The sequence below is a fragment of the Ailuropoda melanoleuca genome, chromosome 3 (assembly GCF_002007445.2).
Source record: "Ailuropoda melanoleuca isolate Jingjing chromosome 3, ASM200744v2, whole genome shotgun sequence".
NCBI classification, from domain to species: domain Eukaryota; kingdom Metazoa; phylum Chordata; class Mammalia; order Carnivora; family Ursidae; genus Ailuropoda; species Ailuropoda melanoleuca.
The window spans coordinates 87054114-87079636 of record NC_048220.1 but is presented as its reverse complement, the minus strand read 5'-3'; the positions used below and the strand labels follow the sequence as shown (position 1 = coordinate 87079636).

The 25523-nt window shown below is 38.4% G+C and overlaps 1 protein-coding gene and 1 non-coding gene across 3 annotated transcripts in view; one reads left to right on the top strand and one right to left on the bottom strand.

Annotated features, from left to right (window-relative positions):
- Positions 1–25523, bottom strand: part of UBTD2 (ubiquitin domain containing 2) — a 60997-nt gene continuing 35474 nt past the window's right edge. For both annotated transcript variants that reach the window (XM_034656734.1, XM_034656735.1), the window contains 2 exons: positions 18078–18314; positions 1–2506 (listed from right to left, as the gene is read on the bottom strand). In XM_034656734.1, coding sequence (XP_034512625.1) covers positions 2109–2506; positions 18078–18314 — 635 coding nt within the window. In that variant the 3' untranslated portion in view covers positions 1–2108. The remainder of the gene's footprint in view (positions 2507–18077; positions 18315–25523) is intronic.
- On the top strand, positions 23301–23403 carry LOC117801625. Its single transcript, XR_004624386.1, has one exon. It is a non-coding gene; the product is annotated as a U6 spliceosomal RNA (small nuclear RNA).

The window sequence follows — 25523 nt, the reverse complement described above, 5'->3', positions numbered from 1 at the left end:
AAAATTGAACTTTTTTTTTTTAAAAAAGCACAAAAACCCTACTTACTAAAATTGTACACATCAAGTATTGGTCCAATCTTATATCAATCTATTTACATTAAACAGCACCATGGTTTTCTCACCCAGGTTAGTTAAACATGCCCAGAAAATCGTGATGCAAAGCATATGTACCTTTAAAACAAAATAAATTCTTAAGAGAGCTCAAATTCTACACAAACAAAAACAACTTCTTAGCAACCATAGATTATTGATGGTATCACCCAATTTAACTTAGGAAAAATAGGTTCGAACACTTTTCCAGGTGTCAGACTTTGAGAGCTGTTGCTATTCAACGTGGCACACAAGTAACAAAGAAACTCTTTGATGACAAGGGCATTATATTCAAATACCCTCAAACCTCCACCTTCAAATAAAAAATATTCCTTTGGAATTAACGTTGCTGTCGTCTCCTGAATTTAGATTCAAATATCAGCAACCTTAAATTGAATATAGCCACAATCTTTAAAATGAGTGCATAAAGAAAGGGAAGTAGTTAAAGCTCTCAGAAACAGGTAAGTTATAATTATAGATATTATATCTAATCAGGCTATAGGAAATTTAATACCATTTTAAACTTTACATTTAAACTAATTAGCAGTTTCATTTTGCCATTAAAATTAATAGTGCTTCACATCCAAATAGGTGTGGAGGTCTGATTATTTCCCAACTGAGAGCAGTGTACATACCTTTTGGCCTCTACTTTGCCATCTCACAGAGTCTCGGGGCTACAGTTATAATGTGATGGTTCCCCTCTCCTTTCTGGAACTAACTTTTCAAAGGCCCCAGATTAAATATAACCCTTGGCAGCTTTATTCCAGTCATAGTATGAGAGAGAATTGGGTGCTCTCACCGGATTTTTCAGTCCTCTCGTCTAATCTGCAGATAGCTCTTAATTTGACTCTTCGCTAGGAAAGATGAGAGAGGAAAACTGTCATCCACCATCAGTAGAGGTAACAGTGAACTGCAAAGCTAACGTATAAAGCAATGTTTCATCATTTGGTCTCACTGCTGATGTTTAAGTGAAGTCCATAAACATACCAGTAAATTAGGAGTTGAAATTTTCTCTAGAAGACTGAAAATAGGCACAGTTCTCCCAGGCACATATACAACGGGTTTTCCTTACACCCTTCCTGCAAACTGGGAGAGAAGAGAGAATTGACTGTATTATCTTATGGTGGAAACACCTGTCCTGGATTCCTTGCATTCCCTGGCCCAGTACATTTGGGGGCATGCACTGAAAGGTCCCAAGCAGAGTAGGTAGATCGATGAAGGTATTATATAGTAGTGACCCTCTAAGCCTGGATATAAAAACAGCTTTGTTATACAGACATTTCAAAATATCTATGCAGCAAAAGGACAAGAGACTTTTCAACTGAGTATCAGCTGAAAATCAGAGATCTGACTGCACTGACTAAATTATTGCCTAGTGTTCCAGAACGGTACCTGCCACCAATGTGTTGGAAGGCACCAAAATTTAGTGTGAATGTAAATAAGGAGCTCAAGATATGGGGACGGGGAAAGCAATACTGAAACACAATTTGCCAGTCTCTACTCCTTTATGGCTAAATATTCATTGAGCAAAGAATTCAGACCAGAGTAGAAGTGAACCTCAAATACTGCTCTTTCCAGTTTTCATTTTAAAAAGCTCGTTTTATAACTGTTATTGATGTTTTGGGAATTTATATATATATATTTTTAAATTCTGTTTCACAAGGTGCTTGGTGCTGTTCTTCATGGACATAACATTGTATTTACAGTCCAAATCATTTAAATACAGTCATTACATTGTTGTTGGGTGTTTTAAAATAAATGGTTATCTATTTTTTAACTGCCTTTCAAATTAGAAACTGTAATTACATGAGTCTCAAAGGCTGGCTCTTCGTGTTTTATTAATTATTTTTGTTGGTCTCCATCACAGATGGAATTTTTCACTGGTAATTCCTCAGAACTAAATCCATTCATACGGAATTCAGAGCAGTGAAAATAAATTTCACGCCATAGAGTAGGAAATGACAATGACAACAATAAAAAGGAGCGGGAGGGATCTTGGGACCAGCCAATAGGACCAATCAGTTCTCAACTGGTGTTGGGTTTTGCAAAGGCTGGCTCATTATAACTTGTACAACATAGTCCTTTGGGATCTTAAGCTCTTCCAACTTCATTTTGTCGGTGAGAGGTCTGCCAGAAAAGAACCATCGCTGGCTACTTGGTTCCACTCCTTCTGCTGCATGTAGCCTCCTCTTCATGTGGTATACAGTGTCTGTGCTGCGGACCACAAGTTTGAGGTCTTTGCCTGTGGAAAGGCGCAGACGGAGCTGACATTCATATCCCGAATTAGGTGGTGGCTCAGGAATATCCAGAGTCTCTATGTCGCTCTTTTCCTCTATCATGTTGATTGGTGGTGCCAAGCAGTAGACTGGAAGCTGATATCGGTTGCCCAGTTCATCATAGCACTCTGTGAGTGCACCTTCACAAAGAGAAGATATGAACAAGAGTTTCACCTAAATGAACACATTTTTATTTACACTTTGCAAAATGCTCAAACCTCTTGCTAGCTTGCCACTGTAGAGAAAAAAATATAAGGCCAATCGTTGCCAACTGCTTAGCAATGATCATCGTCAAGCCCATAACCAATTATTTGAGTGTTTATCTAATTTTACCTTAGCTAGGACCCTAGTTCCTTTCCCTCACCTTTTCTAAGTCATTTCGTACCTCATTTATACTTTCATTAAATGACAAAGGAAAAGAAAGCGCACAAAATTCAAATTTACTAATATTATTAATGCTTGGACCAAATTAAGGGAATATTCAAATTGTATTGGGATATCTTTTTAAAGAATGAATCCGTAATAACCACACAAAAGCAAAAAAACGGATCCCTAAGCTCAATTCACCACAACACAGTGTTCCAGAGCAGTTTCCTTAGTGCCTTGACTTCCTAAAAACTTGGCCAAAAGTCCTTCGTCCAAAAAGACCACAAACTGGAGACGACAAGCCTACCAGCTGCTCTGGCTCCTGGCTTGTATATGAATTTCACTAGCACAATCACCACAGAAATGACTGAGGGGTTGTATATAACCCCAATTAGTCAATCTGTTACGGAGAAGCTATGGGTTAAAACGGAAGAATAAAAGGGGTATGAAGTTTATAACCAGGTATCTCAGGGAGAGAAAAAAGCATTTATGGTTTGAAAGAAGGTATTAATGGCTTATTTTTTTTAATAAAGCATAAACTGCATTGTAATTACCAGTCGGGAAGCCTGGAAGCACACTTAATGCTTTCTTACAAGGTTATTCATATCATGTCCTTTGCTCAAACTGGAACATAAATGTCAGCTGACTGATAAAAAACAAAAACATCTACCATATTCAAAACACTCATATATAGGCTAATGAGTATGGGTTGGGACACTGAGAAACAGTTATCAATGAACCAATGAGTTAATGAACTGATCTTCGTGGTCACTCTCAATAGGCTGAAAACACAAGACACCCAAAATGAGATTGGAACAGTACCAACCCAGCATGGCTTTGATCAGTCTGTCTTCTAAATTATGTAAGATGGGCTGGGGTGAGAATGCAGTCACCAAGCATAACACACATGAATCCCCCCTTTCCTCTGTGTTTAAAGATACCGTACAGCCTCTGTGTTGTTCACTAATTAATGTGAATGCTAGGATATCGCAGAAACAGATACGCTTTAAGCACAGTGCGATCACCAGCAGTTCCCTAACCATTAACCATCATGCTGCAGTGCCAATGCTATTTATAAAGAGGGGTATAGTCAGTTGTGCTAACTTCATTATTTATATAGCCAAGTCCTCCTAGCTCTGAGGCAAAGAAAACTACTAGTGTCTTCCAGATGGTCTGGCCACCAGGAGAACTAGGAAAGAGAACATGGAGAGTTCACTATAGACCCATTACCTCTATTAAGAAAACACCTCAGATACATATCCCACTGACCCACTGATAGTATGGTCAGCCTGACAAGTACAAGAGCAATGTTCTGCTAGAAAAACATTCTTTTAGAGAAGCAACATTCTAAATCATTGTCTTTGAAATCTGTGGACCAAGAGGAAACTCCCAGCCTTCTATTAACTAGCTGTGTAACCTTGAGCAATATTCTTTAACCTGATATACCTTCTCAATTAGCAAAATGAGACAGAAGAAAATCCCTAAAGTGGTTTCCAAGTCTGCATATGCTTCTTCATCTTATCATGACAGATATAAAATAATAGGTCTGTAAACAATAGCAGTCAAGCTGCAAGTAGAATGATGTCCGGACTGAAAGACAGCTTACATTTGTAGCCTCTCTGGAAAAGGACTAGGGATGTCACAGCAGCTTTTACGAGTGTGCTTCAACATGAGTGCGTGCCAATCTCAAAACAAACGTACAATCTAATAGGCACTCTGGCTCCTCCTAGATATGAATACCCACTCGTTCATCGCAATGGAAAGCAGTCTTTTTTTCTTAAAACTAATTTCAGTCATCTGCCAGTTCATTCATTCATTTCTTTTTTTTAAATAACCCTAAAGGAAGAGATTTTATTTTTTTAGGTACAGTCTACCACCAACATGGGGCCCAAATTCATGATCCTGAGATCGAAAGTCTCGTGCTCTACGAACTCAGCCAGCCAGGCCTCCCTGGAAAGCAGTATTTTCCCTTCTGCCCTTCAGCCCAGCAAGTCAGGAATTCAGTTTTCAGATCTCAAACGGGTGAGAATAAAATTCCATGGGAGAGGTGCCAGTAGATGGCATATCTTCTTATTCCAGCTCAGGCAGTGCTCATATCTATGATGCTGTAAATAAGCTACCCAGACTTCATATTGCTTGGCTCCTATACTTTAATTTTTTGGGAAAAGGTAACTTGCATTTAATTTAACATGAAGTTTTCTGGCTTGTTTACTCTTTTCCTCACTTCTGTCAAACTATAATCTGAGTTATAAACATGCTTTGAATAACTAAATAGGGGAAAAGTCCAGACCATGATGTCAGATATGATTTAGTTACATTTTAAGCTATAGTTTTATGCGTTACTCTCTCCCCAAATTAAATATCTGGGACCATAAATTATCAGTAAAAACAAACTTTGCTTACAATATAGCCCACAGTTGAATATTACCCCAGAATTACCTACTCAGAGCAGAGTGACGCCTCTGTAGGCCCAGACCTTTCTGAACAATATACCCCCAATTCCCCACCATTTACTAGCCCCGTATCTCTTCAATAAAGACAAAACTGCTCTGCTAATAGTGATCTCTAACACACAGCCTCTGCGGGACTTCATACGGACCACTCCACGTACTCCATGGAGCTGCTGCATGAACATTTACTAAACACCTGAAAGAGTGTAGGGCATATCACTAGCTCTGGGGAGGAAAGGTTACAAGAGAGACAACATTGTTCTTGATCCCCAGAAACCTCTGATTGAGGTAAGCAGCTACACCACACCCACCAGAGATTTTAAATACAAACTGATACACTGAAAATCAAACAAAAGCTGAGACATCACACAACAGAAGAGTGAGTAACATTGGTAGAGCAAAAAAGGAGAAATTCTTTAGAAATAGTGTGTTCTGGGCATGACACAGAGTAGAAATAAAGGGCATCTCAAGAAACAGGAATGATATGAGAACAAGAAATAGTACAAGGTAAGTAGGAAATAGCAAGTGGTTTTGCTGGGGTGAATAGAGATCGATGATGTGAAATTACTAGATTGACAGCAATAGTGAAAACCTAATAGAGGGTTCTAGGGTTTAGATTTCATACTACAGGAAATCACTACAGATGACTGAGACAGTACATGAGTCATTCACCCAACAAATACTGAGTGCCTGTTACATGCCAAGCAATGTTCCAGGTGACAAGACAAAGCCTGAAGGTTATTTTATCATTTGCATAAAGGGAGAATGACTGGAATCAAGGGGACCTGCTAAAATGATTGCCTGACTACAGCAATGGAAAGAAATGGATCTGAGAGAATCAGACCTAACAATAGGTTATGGATGACGGAAAACAAAAAGGAAAGAAGGATCACCTAAATCGGAAATGAGAGTGACAAAGAATTCAGAGTTAGAAGCTTTTTTGCTTAGTTTTTAACTACTTCAGGTCAGTGAGATACTTCAACGAATCATGGGCAGGTAACTGAAAAAGCATATTGGGAAAAGGGTAAAAGCAGCTTATAGAGTAATAATCTCAAATGTACAAATCTGAACATAAAAGCAACACTTAAGAGTGCTTACTAGTTCTGGCTCTGAGCACTTGGCATACATTGACATTTAATCCTCACAATAGCCCTTTATGGTCAGTCTATTACACTCATTTTGCAAATGAGAAAATTGAAGCAGAGAGAAATAACTTGTCCAGGGTCAGACACAAGTGACAGAGTGAAATAATTGGATTCCTGAAGTAAATGTATAGCATAGGGATAAAACCATAGGGCTTGGTTCCTGGATTAATGATACAGTGAATAGGAAAAAGGAAATGGACATGGGGGGGGGGGAAGGGCAGGGGATAAATATTAGAGGGATGAAAAGCCAAACATGAATCACAAGGAGTAAGAACCCAACAGTCTAGGGACGCCTGGGTGGCTCAGTTGGTTAAGGCTCAGTCCTGCATCCAGCTCCTTGCTTTGCAGAGAGCCTGCTTCTCCCTCTGCCTGCTCTGCCTGCCACTCCCCCTGCTTGTGCTCTCTCTCTGTCTGACAAATAAATAAGTAAAAATCTTAAAAAAAAAAAAAAAAAAAAAAAAAGAACCCAACAGTCTAAAATGCAGTCCAACAACAAAACTGCCAGTTATGTGAACAATGTAAGGTCAAAGAAGGAACTGGGAGATGAGGCAAAAGAAAATGGTGACCAAGTTTCAGTGCTGTGAGGCCACCAAGTGTAGTGACAAAATGGACATTTACCGTCACTGTTGCATATGCCATATTTGAGAGGAATATGTGAACAACAGGGCACAGTTATAAGATGGGAGAGTTTTTCTTAAAGAAAGCCTATGTGTTCAAATACAAGAGGGAAAGAACCACTTTGAAAGTTGATAATGTAGGGGCACCTGGGTGGCTCAGCTGATTAAACCTCCAACTCTTCATTCTGGCTCAGGTCATGATCTCAGGGTGGTGAGATCGAGTCCCACATAGGGCTGCACTGGGCATGGAGCCTGCTTAAGATTCTTTCTCCCTCTCCCTCTGTGCTGCCCCCCGCCCCACCCCACTTCTTGTGCTCTCTCTTAAAAAGAAAAAAGTTGATAATGTAGGCATTTTTCTAGTAGGTTTTTTTTTTTTTAAAGATTTATTTTAGAGAGAGAGCACCAAACGTATGCACAGAGGGGAGTGGTGGGGAGAGGGAGAGAATCTCAAGCAGACTCCATGCTCAGCATAGAGTAGACACAGGGCTCCATCTCACAACACTGAGATCACGACTGAGTTGAAATCAAGGGCCTGATGCTTAACCGACTGAGCCACCCAGACGTCCCTAGAAGGTTTTTATTGACCGCCCCCTGGACACTGAGGGTGTAGTTCATTTAGTAGTTCTTTACTAGCTCTAAAGAAGCTCTAGTCAGGCTTGCTCACACTTCTCACCAAGCAGCCTCTGTGGAAAGACATTCTTGTCTTTTTTCCCTTCTCCTCACAAACCTACCACAGGCTTCAAGTCCTAGCAGAGACAGATGGCTACCAAGACAAACAATTGCCAGAGCATCACCTCCCGAGGTCAGGAAGCCCTGACATCTCCCCATGATAGTAAGAAATCTGCCAAGACTCTACCTTCTGTTCTAATTTCACACATAATTTTCTTTTTTTCAAAGATTGTATTTATTTATTTGACAGAGACAACGAGAGAGGGAACACAAGCAGGGGGAGTGAGAGAGAGAGAAGCAGTTGTCCCCCTGAGCAGGAAGCCTGATGCGGGGCTCGATCCCAGGACCGTGGGATCATGACCTGAGCTGAAGGCAGACGCTTAACAACTGAACCACCCAGGCGCCCCCATACATAATTTTGTGAAGTATTTATTTACCTTCTATCTAGATGACTACTCAGATGTTCTCTTTTCCTTGGTCAACTTGGTTTTCTATGGCTATTTTTAATTAGGCATCAAAATATTTCACAAGAAAATTATAAAGATAAAAGTAGCTTATATGCCAAAAAATAAGAATAGCTTTACTAAATGCCAGGAACTCTTTCTCGAACAATCTTTCAGGTTAAAAATGATGTCTTTTACAGCATTTAAAGGCCTCACTGCTTATCCCTCTATGCTCACTCCTATAAGACTGCAGTCAGTATTAACGTTTTTGCCACTTGAGACTTGCATAACTACATGAACAAATCTGTAAAAGTTAAAAATCAATTTTTACATTAGGAAACTTTTGGAAATATGAAATGTTATCTTGTGATGATGGTTTCACAGGTGTATACATGTCAAAGCTAATCAAATTGTATACTTTAGGGGCGCCTGGGTAGTGCAGTCATTAAGCGTCTGCCTTTGGCTCGGGGCGTGATCCTGGCGTTATGGGATCGAGCCCCACATCAGGCTCCTCCGCTGGAAGCCTGCTTCTTCCTCCCCACTCCCGCTGCTTGTGTTCCCTCTCTGGCTGGCTGTCTCTCTGTCAAATAAATAAATAAAATCTAAAAAAAAAAAAAAAATTGTACACTTTAAATATGTGCTGTTGGCATACCTCAGTATACCTCAAGAGAGTTGAAAAATTTAATATTTAAAATACACTGGCAATCCGATATAGAAAACTGCCCTTTAGGGACACCTGGGTGGCTCAGTCGGTTAAGCATCTGCCTTCGGCTTGGGTCATGATCCCAGGGTCCTGGGATCGAGCCCTGCATCAGGCTCCCTGCTCAGCAGGGAGTCTGCTTCTCCCTCTGCCCCTCCCCCTGCTCGTGCTCTTACCCCTCACCCCCACTCTCTCTCTAATAAATAAAATCATAAAAAAAAAAATGAGCAAATGCTTTAAAAAAAACACCAAACTGCCTTCCCAAAATCAAGTAGGTGAAGTCCAGGAACCATAAGTCTTTTGTTACATTGGGGGTCTCTTTCAAAGCTTGTAGAAATACTGTCTTTATTCCTGACTTTTCTGACTTCTCTTTTCTAACTGACCCACAAGGCACAAACTCTGACTTTTTCAACAAATATAACTTCCTATGGCAAGGAAAGCCTAAGCACATTATTAAGTTGGACAAGAGCACTGATACAACAAAAAGACTATAAAGGAACAAAACAGTAGGTTAGTCCTATAATTTGGGAAGCCCACTGTCGAGCCTGACGGAGGAACAGAAGACGAGAGGAGAAGCAGTGAATCTGATGCAAGGAGTGGCAGCTTTGGAGTTGATCACACTCAAATTTTAATTTAGACCCTAATTTTGGGCATATTCAGTCTGTTTCCTCGAGAATAATAGTATATACCTCACAAAGTCGTTGTAAGGATTAAATAATAAAACACACGTAAATTGCCTAATACATATAATAAACCCACTGAAAACAATAATGTTGGTTCCCTTCTCACACAAGTTTTAAATCTCAGAACTAGACTGTATACTCACTAAAAGCAGTATACAAAGGATCAAATTTTCATGAAGTTTGAGTTCACTGCTTTAGGCCTCATGAGGTTCTCTATAAACTTGAATCACAGTAATGTCAAAAGGGCCATCACAATTATCTTACATTCAGTTATGAGCAGTCTTTCAGGACTAACTAATGACAGTCTCTCTCATGCAAACACTTTGTTGGGAATTATATTAAGCTTATATCTGACAGTCAGGCTTTAAGAGAAGCAGTTTTAGCTCTCATCCTACCAAGTTAGAATTAAGACTGTGGCATTCAGAAGCACCAAGTCTACCATGTCTTATAGCAAGCACAGGTGAAAGGTGGCTTAGCTTGTATTTCTCAAGCCATATGATGGCTAAACGGTGATTAAGTGCTTGTGTAGGGGGGCGCCTGGGTGGCTCAGTTGTTTAAGTGTCTGACGTCAGCTCAGGTCATGATCTCTGGGTCCTGGGATCGAGCCCTGCATTGGGCTTCACGTCCAGTGCAGAGTCTGCTTCTCCCTTTCCTTCTCCCTCTGACCCTCCCCCCACTTGCATTCAAGCTCCCTCTCTCTCTCAAATAAAAGGAATCTAAAAAAAAAAAACTTGTGTAGGGGTGCCTGGATGGTGCAGTCGGTTAGGTGTCCGACTCTTGGTTTTGGCTCAGGTCATGATCTCATGGGTCGTGAGATCTAGCCCCAGGTCGGGCTCCATGCTCAGCAGGGAGTCTGCTTGAGATTCTCTCCCTCTGCCCCTTCCTCTACTCACTTGCATAAGGTCTCTCTCTCTCTCTCAAATAAATAAATCTAAAAAAAAAAAAAAAGCTTGCGTAACATTTTGTCACATTTCTAAGGGGACAATGATCTTCAGGGAAGCCTACTGACACAAGGACACTCACCCACCTCAGCTATTTCAGGGCCTTTGATGCTTTAAATGGGAAAAAAGGGGAGTGACAGCAACAGAAGAGTGGATAAATTTACATTTTACAACTCCAAATCATTTTTGTTTCATTGACAGACAGTAGAAATTATTAATATATTAATATACTCTTAATTAATTAATTTATGGTTAGTCATTTATCAGATCCTTGATTAAGGCCGTTTCATTTCTAAACACAACAGTCTGGATAAAATCCTCTGTCTCCCATGTAAATGTAACATCTTCATGCTTTCATTCCAAAGCCTTATGTTCATGACAAATTTATCAATTAAGTTTATTAAATGACAAATTCTTACAGGGCCTTTTAAAGGAGCCAGAATTCGTGGTCTGCTTCTTAATGGGCCTCTATCACATTTAAGGGAAATAGAAATAAGGTCTACACATATGCATTTCCTGCCTATCCACGTCTTAGAGAATCCACTTGTCTCTTTAGTATTAATAGTTTTTTGGGTTTTTTTAAAAGATTTTATTTTTAAGTAATCTCCACACCCAACATGGGGCTTGAATCCACAACCCCAAGATCAAGAGTCACAGGCTTGGGATGCCTGGCTGGCTCAGCTGGTTGAGCGTCTGCCTTGGGCTCAGGTCATGATCTCCAGGTCCTGGGATTGAGCCCCGCATTGGGCTCTGCACTCAGCAAGGAGTCTGCTTATCCCTCTCCCTCTGCCCCTCCCTCTGCCTCTCTAATAAATAAATAAATAAATAAATAAATAAATAAATAAATAAAATCTTAAAAAAAAAACAACCAAAAGTCGCAGGAGGCCCCACTGACTGAGCTAGCCAGGGGCCCCAGAACTATACAGTTTTAAAGTATTCTATATACTGTGGGAGGGACTAAAAGTGGAATTAACGGTGAAGATTACTTGTGGGTCACTATAAAAAACAAAGACGAAATGACTTGACAATGTCATTCCATTGCTTTGTTACTGTTAAATCCAGAACTTGAATTCAAATCCCAATTCCAATTCCATGACTTATAACTTGAAAAAAGGATGTGACTGCTCCATATTTCAGTTTTCTTATCTATTTTATTTATTTATTTATTTATTTATTTATTAAATATTTTATTTATTTATTTGACAGAGACAGCCAGCGAGAGAGGGAACACAAGCAGGGGGAGTGGGAAAGGAAGAAGCAGGCTCCTAGCGGAGAAGCCTGATGTGGGGCTCCATCCCAGAACGCTGGGATCATGCCCTGAGCCGAAGGCAGACGCTTAAAGACTGTGCCACCCAGTCACCTTTATCTATTTATTAAAAAGATTTTTAAAATTTATTTGAGAGAGACAGAATCTCAAGCAGACTCCACACTGAGCATGGAGCCCGACTCGGGGCTTAATCCCAGTATGCTGAGATCATGATCTGAGCTGAAACCAAGAGTTGGACACTTAACAGACTGCACCACCCAAGCACAGCTTCTCATCGCTTTAAAATGGGGGCTGTTGTAGGTGATTATTACAGCCATGAGAATTATATAACATTACATAACATCAGTATTTTATTACTCCTGATTCTCGGTCTAGGTGTTCTTTCCAACGTGTTGGCTCTCTATACATAGGAATGCTCTAATTATGCTATTTATAAGTGCCTTTATTTTAACTTTTTTTTTTAAAAGATTTTATTTATTTATTCGACAGAGATAGAGACAGCCAGTGAGAGAGGGAACACAAGCAGGGGGAGGGGGAGAGGAAGAAGCAGGCTCATAGCGGAGGAGCCTGATGTGGGGCTCGATCCCACAACGCCGGGATCACGCCCTGAGCCGAAGGCAGACGCTTAACCGCTGTGCCACCCAGGCGCCCCCCTATTTTAACTTTTTTTTAATTAAAAAGATTTTATTTATTTATTTTAGAGACTGGGGGAAGAGAGAGAGAGTGTGTGTGCACAAGAAGGGGGAGAGGCAGAGGCACAGAGAGAAGGAACCCCAAGCCAACTCTGCACTGAGCGCAAAGCCTGATGTGGGGGTCAGTCCCTCAACCCCAAGACTTGAGCTGAAGTCAAGAGTCAGATGCCCAACCAACTGAGCCACCCAGGCGCCCGTAAGTGCCTTGATTTTTAAAAACTTACATCACATTATACATAGTTCAATTTATTCACATTTGATATATTTTGAGATAAGACCAGGAAAAAGGAAAACAAAATTCTGGGCAACTCTTTTCCCTCCTATATTTTGAAGGTGATTTTAAAAAGTTTTTAAAGAATTACCCTTTCCTTTTTTTTTTTTTTTTTAAGATTTATTTATTTGAGAGAGAGAGAGCACACAAGGAGGGTGAGGGGCAGAGGGAAAAGCAGACTCCTGCCCGATGCAGGACTCGATCCTGGGACCCTAGGATCATGACCTGAGCCAAAGGCAGACGTCTAACCTACTGAGCCACCCGGGCGCCGGAGAATTACCCTTTCCTACCTCCTACATCCCTACGCATGAAAACGGACAAAAGAAATGGACCTTCAAAAGCCTAACTGAACACCTGGCAATATTCAGCCACAAGAAATAACAAGAGTAAAGTTGGAGTTAAATCTGTAAGAAAGAGAAAAGTGAATAACAGTGAGCAGCTACTCCTAGACAAGAAAGGTTAAGAGGGGAGCTTTTACATTTGCATTGAGAGGGAGACAGAAAACACATTAATTGTAGATGCTAAAGAAATAAACAACCACCTTTCTAGAAAATTAGAAGGTAGGGAGAGAGGGAGTAGCCAATTTTAAAAATCCTTTTTAACCTACATAATAATTCTAAAAAGCATTAAATGCTCTCATCTTTCTGAAACAGGTATTGTTTCTGAACAAGCTTTAACTGAAAATTACTTAATAGTCACTATGGGCCAAGCTCTGAAAAATAAAAAAAAAGGTGGTTATTATTTTCAAGATTTTAAGTCATCTCTACAGGCAACGTGGGACTCGAACTCACAACCCTGAGATCAGGAGTCATATGCTCTACCTACTGAGCCAGCCAGGTGCCCTCCACCTTTAAAAAAAAAAAAAACCAGAAAAACAAACAAAAACTCCCTCTGTTTATGCTAATTTGGGTAAACCACTTAATCTGTAATCTAGTTTCATTGGCAAAATACTATATTAGGAATGTTTTTAGGATTTTTAGGTAATGGCAAAATAGCAATCAATTAGAAAAAGGAGATACTCTTTAAGAAATTTAGGACCATGAGGAAAAAACATGTAAATCATGAAAAATAAAGTTCTTACAGGATACGGAGGCTGTGGAAAAGAGGTACCAGATACCAGAATCATCCAGGGAGATTTTTCCACAATACACGTGTCCATATATATCTGAGTCAAAACTTCCAGAGTGAAAATTGCCATTTGAGAATAATGAACTAAAGACATCACTGGTATTAATGAAGGAAGATAATTAAAAAGTACGGAATTATTTTGTGCTTGGACAAGACAGAAATATAATGAATACGACCTGCAGACTCGAATTGAGACAAGAACAGAATTATTCATGGAATCACTATATGAAAAAGAAACAAAGGAGGAAACATGGGGCAAGTGTGTTGGGTGATGGGAGGTGTTTTGGTTGTTTCTCTGAAAAATAACTCAGGAAATAAGGTAATTATCATTACACAGGAAAAAAGGCCAATTACAAATACAGAATTTTTGTGCATATAACACTAATACTAAATGCAATTTAAACAAAAAGGGTACAATCCTTGCTTATTTTGCACATACAATCTAAAATAACAGAAAAGATAAGACCTATACAAATAATGTTTACAAAGACATTTCCATATTGTTTTCAAACTTTAAAGAATTTCTAATAATATTTATTTTGGGAAGATAACATGAATAGGTTGGGCTAATAAGATTATGGGAAGAGAAAACAGGATGAGATATAAACAAGAAAGGAGAGACCTGACTGAAGGAAGCCTAGAAAGGAGTGTATGCCCCAGGATCTCTTCAGATTGTCAATCTAAGATCAGTTCAATACTCTTATGGGTAATATTGACAGATGTAGATGAAAGGAATAGGGATGATGCTAAACTATGTCATCAATGCTTTGGTGCCCAATTAATAAATCTGTTACTACTGTTGCTACTGAATCAACATGATCTCAAAATCTGATTAGGCATATGCCTATGGGCAGAGTCCCCCCAAAGCCAGAGAAAGATGTTATCAGTAGATAATATATCCAGAAAAATGATCAAATTATATTAAAGACTTTAGTAGAAGGAATTTACTTGTTAAAGCCAGAGTTCAAAAAAACCCAATCATTAGCACTATTTATCAAGTGCTTTTTATAGACTATGGTAACTAATTTACATGTGTTATTATTATCGCATTTAATCAATACAACTATCCTATAAGGTAGGTAGTTATAATCCATATTTTATAGGTGGCGGCATTGAAGCTTACAGAAAAGAAGTGATTTGCACAAAGTTGCATAGCCATTAGTAATACAGTAGAGGCAGAAAGTAAGGCTAAGTCTGATACTAAGGCCTGAGCTAAATATCTAAAGCCTATGCAATATCTTAAACTTAAAATATGAAGTATAGGATGTTTAGGGTCTAACACAGCTAAATGTATCCAAAATAAAATTTCATATACATAACTACACCAAACAAAGGGAAGAAATTTCAGTATCACCAATGAGTAGATCTAGGTAAAAGAATGCAGCTAAATAGTTAAGTTATAAACTAATGGTGAGTTAGAGTACATGAGTGAACACAATTCAAAAGTCCATCCAAGAAATGCTGTTAAGGTTCAAATATGAACAAGGGAATTTAATCAAAGGTAGCAATACCCAGAAAATTATTACAGAGCTTTGAACAGGGAGAGATTGGACATCAGTTTGAGTCCTTCATGCTAAAGCAGAAAACACTCCTTAAACATAGAGGGGAAGTAGAAGCAGCTCATCCTGGGGCCCCTGGGTGGCTCAGTCGTTAAGCGGCTGCCTTTGACCCAGGGCGTGATCCCAGGGTCCTGGGATCGATCCCCGCATCGGGCTCCCTGCTCCCCTGGGAGCCTGCTCCTTCCTCTCCCACTCCCCCTGCTTATGTTCCTTCTCTCACTGGCTGTGTCTCTCTCTGTCAAATAAATAAATAAAATCTTAAAAAAAAAAAAAAAGAAGAAGAAGCAGCAGCTCATCCTATCAAATTTCCAAGAATAATTCTCTCTAATCTGTTGGTTGGTGAGGCTGCCAGCAACATTACTTTTGTTGGTAGTTCACCTAGATAAGCAAAAACAAGGGACTTAAGTATTTAGAGATCTGAGCCCATATCCAATAAAACATACATAAGCCCCTGCCTTAAATAAAACAGAGCTACTTTGCCTCCATGAACTTGTAAACAAGGCCATAATTTATAGAACGCAATCAGATATTCCTATAGATAACTATATTAAGTACAAAGTAAGGAAGTCAAAGTTCTAAGGTTCTGGATCTCAGGCTTCTAAATTAAGACAATCACAGATAAATTAATTCTTTCCCACTTCCCACCCCTACTCCCAACCAGCAAACCTATAAAAACAATAAACAAATACTGCTTTAAAAATATGGGATATAAGCATTAAAAAGAGAGGGATGATAAAAATAACTTTAAAGGAAGGCTCTTTCCTTTATATTATATAAAGGGAGTATTTGAAGACAAAATATGGAACTAAAAGAGGTAATGGAACAAGATGATGTGCACCCCCAATCATTCGAGGTAAAGAATTCAGAGACTATCCATGCAAATCGGTACTAAAGAGTCATCGGTACTAAATGGCATTCAATTACACATTTTTCCAAATGTAGGAGGCATCATTTTCACACCTGTGCAGAAAAAGTCATTATATACAGTGGGTACTCAATAAATGTTATTAACCCAAGCCTATACTACTAAGCTTTCATAATAAAGAACAGAACAGCTATGGAATATGTATTTTTAAAAGTTTCTTGGAAGCACAGTTAATTCAGAAAATTAACAGATTTGGAAAACTGGGAAGGATACTAATTTAAATATCTTCATTTGAAAAGGAGTCAGGGGAGCCTGGCTGGCTCAGTTGGAACAAACATGTGACTCTTAATCTCTGGGTCATTAGTTCAAGCCCCACATCAGGTGTGGAGTTACCCAAATAAATAAAACTAAAAAAAAAAAAAAAAAAAAAAAAAAAAAAAAAAAAAAAAGGAAAAGAAAAAAGAAAAAGGAGCCAAAGGACACAAAGCAGATGATTAAACAGTGAAAAGCAGTGTTCTGAAAATGCAGACAAATAAAGAGAGGTATTGAAAAAGAAACAATGAAGGTATAAAGGAATGGGAAACAATGCAAAGGAATGCAGGTGATTACATAGGAGACTAAAGAGACAACCTGGAAAAATATTAATTTGAAAAACTAAAGAGAAAAATTTATAAATACAGTTATCAAAAGAGCCAAGAATGTAATATAAAATTAACACTTATATCCCAGTATACCATGAAAACTTATGAAGTGTTTCTAATCAAGGAGACCTAGCAAGAGGATATGCATGGGTCCAGCAGATATGTCCCTGGAAACACTCAAAGCTAATGGTGGGGGGGCATCTGGGTGGCTCAGTCGGTTGAGCATCTGCCTTTGGCTCCGGTCATGATCCCAGGGTCCTGGGATGGAGCCCTATATTAGGCACCCTGCTTGGCACAAAGCCTGCTTCTCCCTCTCCCTCTGCCTACCACTCCCGCTGCCTGTGCTCTCTCTCTCTCTGTCAAATAAATAAACTAAAAAAAAAAAAAAAAAAAAAGCTAATGGTGGTCCTTAGAGTCACATTCCTAAGCAAAAGACAAAGAGGTTCTTAATAATGCTCAGGGCTGCAATCATAGAAAACTGTCCTTCAGAACATGTGACTTCTAAGTTTATGCTTGCTCATTATGCTAAAAAGAGGCTTGATGAGAAAGTATAATGGCTAAAGGAGCATCCACTGAGTCTCTACGGCTTCTGAAATCTAAATTTGAGACTACTTCTCTAGTGCTCATAGGAAACGAGCGAAGTAGAAGCTCTGGAAGATTAGGACAGGGGATGGAGGGCCCTTGATGAAGAACTAGGAACTTTCTAAGTGTGGCAATTGGAAAATACCGGTTATCACGTGTTCTCTTTCTAGAGATTAAAAATATTTAAAAAACATAAAAAATACTGGGGAACCTGGCTCGTTCATTCGGTGGAACATGCAACTCTTGATCTTGGGGTTGTGGGCTCAAGCCCCGTGCTGGGTGTGGTGTTTACTTAAAAAATTAGATAAATAGGGACGCCTGGGTGGCTCAGTCATTAAGCGTCTGCCTTCAGCTCAGGGCGTGATCCTGGTGTTCTAGAATCGAGCCCCACATCGGGCTCCTCCGCTGGGAGCCTGCTTCTTCCTCTCCCACTCCCCCTGCTTGTGTTCCCTCTCACTGGCTGTCTCTCTCTCTGTCAAATAAATAAAATAAAATCTTTAAAAAAAATTAGATAAATAAAAAACAAACACACAAAGTAAATCTCAAGCTGAAAGACATATAAAGAACCAAAGAGGAATGCTCCCCTTCGAAAAAAAATGCACAGCAAGGAATATGAACACTTCCCGTTTGGTTTCTTGCTATAGAAAGGAGCTGATTATGTTCTCGTTGTCCTTGAGGACCACCAAACATACCATGTGGTAATGTTATGTTTGCACCATCAATGATTGCTTGCGCCAGTTCATGATCATTGCTCTCAAAAGCATGTGCGGCAGCCTTCAAGGCATCCCAAATCTCTTTACGGCCTTCAAAAGCTGGTGCAGTATCCCAAAATTCGTCCCTCTTGCTGCGCAGTTGTCCATCTGTCATGGGATAATCGCTTTTCCATTTGGGTTTCTCCTTTTTCAAAGGCTGGTTACGACCTAAAGCAACTGAGAAGAAAAATAAAAAGCTGACGTCAAAACCAAAATTTACAAATGATGTATTAAAAGTTATCTGGTCATTCCTCTCTGATTTATTCATCAAAATTACAGCTAGAACTTTACCTAATAATTAATTCTTGCATTCTGAAATTTCCCCTATTTTAGAACTACAAGAGCAAATGAAGACATCGGATGGCTCTACCCAAAATGTCCAGTGAAAGTAACTCTTTTCAATGCCATATGCCTTCTCCAAAGGATGATTTTAAGAATTACTTAGAAAACTAGCAGTAAGTGTTTCATCAGACAATAATGGCAGGATTTTAAAAAGTCAAAGGATACCATTAAAGAGAGGTAAGATACTAGGAAAAATCAAGTAGCAACATTAGCTTGAATCTCAGGACTCTGGACATATAAAGCCAGAAAACAGGAACTGAGAAATCCTTAGCAGGGGAAAGACTGCTCTGTGGTGTCCAAAGAAACAGTCAAACCACCAGCTCCACGAGGAAACCTGATCACAGGAGCACCCCACTCTGGACTTCAGTCAAGGAACTGTAAATGCCTCTCTCTGAAACTTATATAGGAGCTAATTTTGAAAAGGGTGAGAAAGAAGGTCAGAAATCAGTGCTTCACTCTTCGGAGAAAACAGGACTGAACAGGGAATCCTTGGTACTGGACCACGGGAGAAGTTCCTAACTACAAGAAACAGAAGAACTACAACACCCTACTCCAGTTTGCTGTAAAAGGTAGCAGAGCACCTTAAAGAATGTTACATAGTGGTGGGGCTAGAACAAGTCTGACGCAGCTTCTTTTAACCAGATACTTACCTTGCCTTTGATACTGATCTCACACTGACATACACAGCCATTCTCAGTCTTACACAGTGCCATAGATAAGAAATAGTTTGATAGATGGAAAAATCAGTAAAAAGAAAATTGAAGCTTGATGGAGTCTTGGGTTAGAGTAGGTGGGAAGTAAATGACAGAGTGGTGGGAAGGAGAGGGTGTGCATCAAAATTCAATGTTCTATATTTAACTGCAGAAAGAATACTAATTTAAAAGAAATTACTCTCAAAATGGTTTTAAAGAAGCCATGAAATTAACCACTCCCTTACTGGCCCAGAGCCAAATGAAATTTGGGCTATTCATAACAGAAATAAACAAAATTACTCCAGTCCCTGGGCAATCTCAATACACTATACAAGGCTATGTTCCCAATGACAGAACAAACTAATGCTACAAAGTGTATCTGGATTGACACCTGGATTAAACCTCTGTATTTTCCAAATAATAGATGTATACAGCACGTTATTCTCTAAGAGGTGTTCAGAATATGTCAGATAATCACCGATTCTACCAACAAGGCAAAATGAAAGACAAATTTATTTTCTGCTATATTAACCTTTAGATAAGTTAGTAATAGTTTAGGGATGACACTCAATATTAGTTTACTGAATAAGGAGTAGAAGATAGGACACAATAGGTAAATACCTATTTGAATAGGTATCTATTTAATATTGAAATGATTATCTATTATACAAAGTTATCTATTCAATATTCAAATAAGATGCCTAAAAAAGTTTCAGGTTTTCCTGAGTAGTTCCAGAGAACTGTCTAGCCTCACATATATTAAATGTACCTGAGAGATACTTGTTATAATTCTGTAATTGTGAGAGAATCACAAAGCAAAGGCAAAAACAACCAAATGTCTACAATCTCAGTATTTAAACCTAAGAAACTGAAAGAGGCCCTCAAACAGAGGGAACCAACAGAAAAACAATCTCATAATAAAGGTAGAAAATAGCCACCTGGTGGCTCAGCGGATTAAGTGTCTGACTTTCGGTAAGGTAGTGGGTCCTGGGATCAAGCCCTGCATTGATGCTGGGGTTGCTGTTGTTGTCCACGACGTCCAGCTCTATGCTCACTGGGGAGTCTGCTACTCCCTTTCCCTCTGCCCTTCCTCCTGCTTGTGCTGTCTCTCTCTCTCTCACATAAATGGATAAAACCTTTAAAAAAATAAAGAAGGTAGAAAATACTTTGGAAAAAGTAAAAGCCCCTTCCTTACAAATATGAGGTGGCTTTATTTTACCATTCCCACCTATAGAAAGCATAAGAACGAAGTCGCATAAAAAGGAAAGATGATACATTATGCTTAATGATAATCATTCCAAATCCATTTCAAATCTACATGCTGAAAAGTTCCAAAGCCATTAATTTATGTAAAGGTAAATAAGACAAAATAAACGCTTGTAACATCAAGCAAGCTTCCTTTTCTGTCTCAGTCTCTACTTTATATCACAAACATAGTGAATGTCTATTACTAAAATACTTAAGTGTATACAACACAAAATATTATTTTAGTGAAACCACTGAGCAGTGCAGGATTTTCATTACAAAATATGAAGTTAAAAGCCTCATTTTAGGGGGTGCCTGCGTGTCTCATTCTGAGAATTCTCGTTCTGAGAATTTAACATAAAGTACCCTCCTTAAGTTTAAAAAGAACTGTTCTATGATGGTCATGCACATCCTATGTGTTTATGAGTATATTTCCTAGGAACTGGTAACCAAATGTTGTGCTTTGATTTTAGCTAATATCATAAACCTGAATTTCTGAAAATACCTGGACATAGAAATCAGTCTAGCAGCTAAGAAGCTATGATTTTTTGCACCAAGTCAACCATTCTCAGTTATGAAGAAAAAGACGTAAACTATGTATACGCAACTAGATTACATCTTATGCTCTGAAACTTTCAGATTTATCTGTTTCATACATCCTCTGACTGCTGATACCAAGAGATGCTCAGTACCATTCATGTATCTGGGACTAAGTATAGTATTATGCTCTAACAATGGATTTAAAGATAGGAAACAGTTCTTATTCCCCAAATTTCTGTTTTAGAGCTTTAAATTGCAGGCAACAAACCACGCTAAGTTTTTTTATTCCATGGTTTAACATATAACAAAAGATTAATAAAGAAAATTTTATTATTTCAGAAAATACCCTTCTTTCCCCCATCAATCCAGTTATTTTCTAGAACTTTGCCAAAAACTCACCATCTCAGAAGCCTCTTAATTACATTCATCTACTCATCTTATCTTTCCTTATAAATGGTCAGCACTTCTTCCTCTTCAGACAAATAAATAGATCTAACATGCAGAAAACCCAAGAAAGGTTTGCTTTTCAGATTCAAATAGCAACATAATCTTAAATATTTATTTTACTCCACAATTGAATGAATTTGCAAAAAATTCACTTTGACATTATGTATGTCAAAAACAAATGATCTCTAAAAAACAATGACCAACAAAAAACAATGATCTCTAAAATGAAGTATGTTCATAGTTGTTTTCCTGCTCTGGTTCCTCTCTTTTGGTTTCCTGCCTTTTGGTTCCCCGATTTAATACTGGAACTCTTCAAATGAATAAAAGAGAAGCCATAATGTATAAGTAAGGTAAATATCAAGATATGACTCACGTAATAATAGCTGTAACATACTGAAAACCAGAGCATTCCGTTTCACTAACACAACAGCCTAAGGGAAAAGACTGAATATTTAAAGAGCTCACCATCAAAGGACAAAATGTTGTTGCACAGAATTTTGAAAACTTGAAAGCAGCAAGGAATAGGATTGGGGTAATGTTCCTACATTTAGATTGATTAGAGTCTGAAGATCATGAAAACGAAAGGGAAATTTTTGTCACTCCCAAGAGTTAAGAATAGATCCCATAGAACTCTTCCATAACAGATGGTGCTGGCCTAAAACTATACTTGTATTTTATTCTCATGTAAATTTAGAATGCACTACACAAACACATACATACTACATATATTCCCTTTACCTAAAGTATCTAACTGCCAAAATAAAAATAGGGATACGGGGATTTAAATGCTTAAACTAAGAGCATCAACATGCCAATAGTCAAAACCATAGCCATAACTTCTCTAATATCTGAGAATTTAGATGTGGAAGAGATCTTAGACGGTACCAGTTAACCTTACTATTTGACAGGAAGGTAAGAAGACCTAATGAGGATAAATGACTTGCTCAAGATCAAAAAGAGTCAGGACTATAACCCCAATGACTAGATTCAAAGTTCAGAGCTCTCTCCATTTTAGCACTCCATGTCTTACTGGGGCTGAGAAATCTGTTTCCTTTTACATATCAAATCAATTACAAGCTTCCTTCAAAATAAAGCATGTGTTGAGTTGTTTTTCTAGTAGCACTGATTCATCTTTGATAGGCTTTGTTAGGACCAATGGAGTGTCTCTGATTGGACAAAGGAAAAGCTAATGGAGCAGCACCAGATCCCCAACCTATCTAATCTACCACCTAATTCATTTCGTCAGAGATATCATGCTCACTAAAGAGGAATCCTATAATAAGGGAGGAGGTAATGCAGTTTTCTGCTCTGTCAGCTTCAACTTAGAAGTACTCTGCACCTATAACAGAGTAGGCACTAAACATCATATGTATGTATACTTACCTAAGTTAAATACACCATTTTTTATGCTACTGCTTTATAAAAAATAGAAACAAGAACTTAGGCCATGCTCCCACCCTACAGTTTTGTTTTGTTTTGTTTTGTTTTTAAGATTTTATTTATTTATTCGACAGAGATAGAGACAGCCAGCGAGAGAGGGAACACAAGCAGGGGGAAGTGGGAGAGGAAGAAGCAGGCTCACAGTGGAGGAGTCTGATGTGGGGCTCGATCCCATAACGCTGGGATCACGCCCTGAGCCGAAGGCAGACGCTTAACTGCTGTGCCACCCAGGCGCCCCCCTACAGTTTATAAATATTAAGCAATTAAAATATAATTTTAAAGAAATTTATATAATTTTTAATGTTGTCTACTTTATTGAGGGGAAAAAATGAAGAGTTTTTTAGAGTATAAATCTAATTACCAATGGCCTGAGCATACAAACAGGCAAGAGGAAAGTGAAACCTACAACATCGTATGTCCAAAGATGGGCGAGTCTCATTAAAAATGTTACACAAGTGTGCTCACTTTGGTAGCATATATACTAAAATTGGAACGATACAGAGATTAGCATAGCCCCTGTCAAGGATGGCATGCAAATTTGCAAAGCATTCCATATTTTAAAAAAGTTACAGAAGCATACAGTTAAATCCAACAAATGCATACAAAAAAGCCCCAACTTCATTTGGAAGGCTGAAATTACATAAAATTGGAACTAAGAATACGGTCACTTAAGTGGAGCCCACTATACCTTCTGAGTAGTACATGAAATTTTCAGATGGTTCATTCTACTGGTCTGGGGGAATGGTTTTATCTAGAATTACATTCTTTGCATTGCAAGGACTTTACTTCTATTAATTTATGGGTTGTTCAAGGGATGGGAAGCACACACACAAGCCAAGGATGCCTGCCATCCCCACAACTATTTAGCCTTGTTTTGAAAGTGTTAGCCAGCACAATGTGACAGAACAAAACAATCAGAAGTGTTAGAACCAGAAGGGAAGAAGTAAAATCATCTCTAATTGCAGATAATATGATAGTATGACTGGAAAATACAAGAAAATCAGTGCTAAAATTGAATGATAACAAAAATCAATATGGTAATGAAATATAAAATGGAAGCCATATATACATAAAATATCAGCGAGAAGATAAAATGGAAGAAAAAGGTCTCATTTGTAACAGTGACAGAAAAGATACAATACCTGGAATACAATACCTATTATCAGGATATATTTTTTAAACTCCTGACAGTCCCAAAAGTAGACTAGACTTGAACAAGATGAAGACATCTCTTGTACTTGGACATTAACATGTCCAAGCTGTCGATTCTTTCCAAGTGAATATCTACATTTAACATGTTTCCAATGAAAATAATTTAAAAAAAAAACTTTCTAGGGGTGCGCCTGGGTGGCTCAGTCAGTTAAGTGTCTGCCTTCGGTTCAGGTCATGATCCCAGGGCCCTGGGATCAGAGCTCTGCATCAGGTTCCGGGCTCAGTGGGGAACCTGCTTCTCCCTCTCTCTCTGCTGCTCCCACTGCTTGTGCTCTCTCTCTCTCTGTCTCATATAAATAAATAAAATTTTAAAAAATAAAAAAAGTTTTTAAAAATTAAAAACTTTCTGAAGCTAGATGAGTTGATTCTAATATATAAAAACAAATGGGCAAGAATAGCTAGGAGAATCCTGAAAAAGAAGCACAAGCAAGCTGGCTCTACAAATATTAAATACATATTAAATACTACAAATATTAAAACATAAACCACTACAATTAAAAGTGTGTTAAGGCAAATGAACATTTAGAATATAATGAAGTTCAGAAAAAATCCATATATACATGGATATTTACTATATGATAAGAAGATTTTATGTTAAACTGTTGGAGAAAAATGGGCATTTTAAGTAACAGTGTTGGAACTGGACAGCCACCTGGAAAAAGATAAATTTGGGTCAATACTTAAACTGTACACCATAATAAATTCTACATGAATGAATCAAACGTCTAAATGTAAAAACTGAAACAATACATGCACTACAAGAAAATATAAATTTCTCTGTAATAAAGGAATAGCAAATGCTTTTCCAGAAGCAATGAGGAAAGACTTAATTTTCATGTGGGGGCAGAAATCAAAATACAAATGACAAGCTTGGAGAAAATATCTGTAACTTATATTATAAGGGGCTAATCTCCCTGGTAAAACTAAAAATGGAGAAGAAGCAAAAACTCTGTAACAGAAAAATGGGCAACGGATGTGACATCCAGTTCAAAGAACAAAAAAAGGTAAATGACATATGAAACAATTTTCAATCTTCCTCATAAGAGAAAAGCAAGTGAAAACTATGCTGGAATTCCCTCTTTTGCTCTTAGGCAACAATTCACAAATCTGACACTGGTAAGTTATGGAGAAATAAGATATTCTCCTACATTTGAGGTAGGAGTCTAAGATCTCATAGGATTATTATTCAAGGATTCCCAATGGAGGGGGAATTTGGCAACATCTAATATAATCAGTTATTCATCCATCCATTGAGTCAGCAATCCCAGTTTTAGGATTTACTTTCTAGATATACTCCATGTAGGGGTGCCTGGGTGGCTCAGTCAGGAGTCTGCTTCTCCTTCTCCCTCTGTCCCAACCCCTACTCGTGCTCTCTCTCGCAAATAAATAAACAAAATCTTAAAAAAAAAAAAAGACATACTCCATATAAATATGAAAAGTTATTTCCTGCAGGCTTATTTGTATTAGA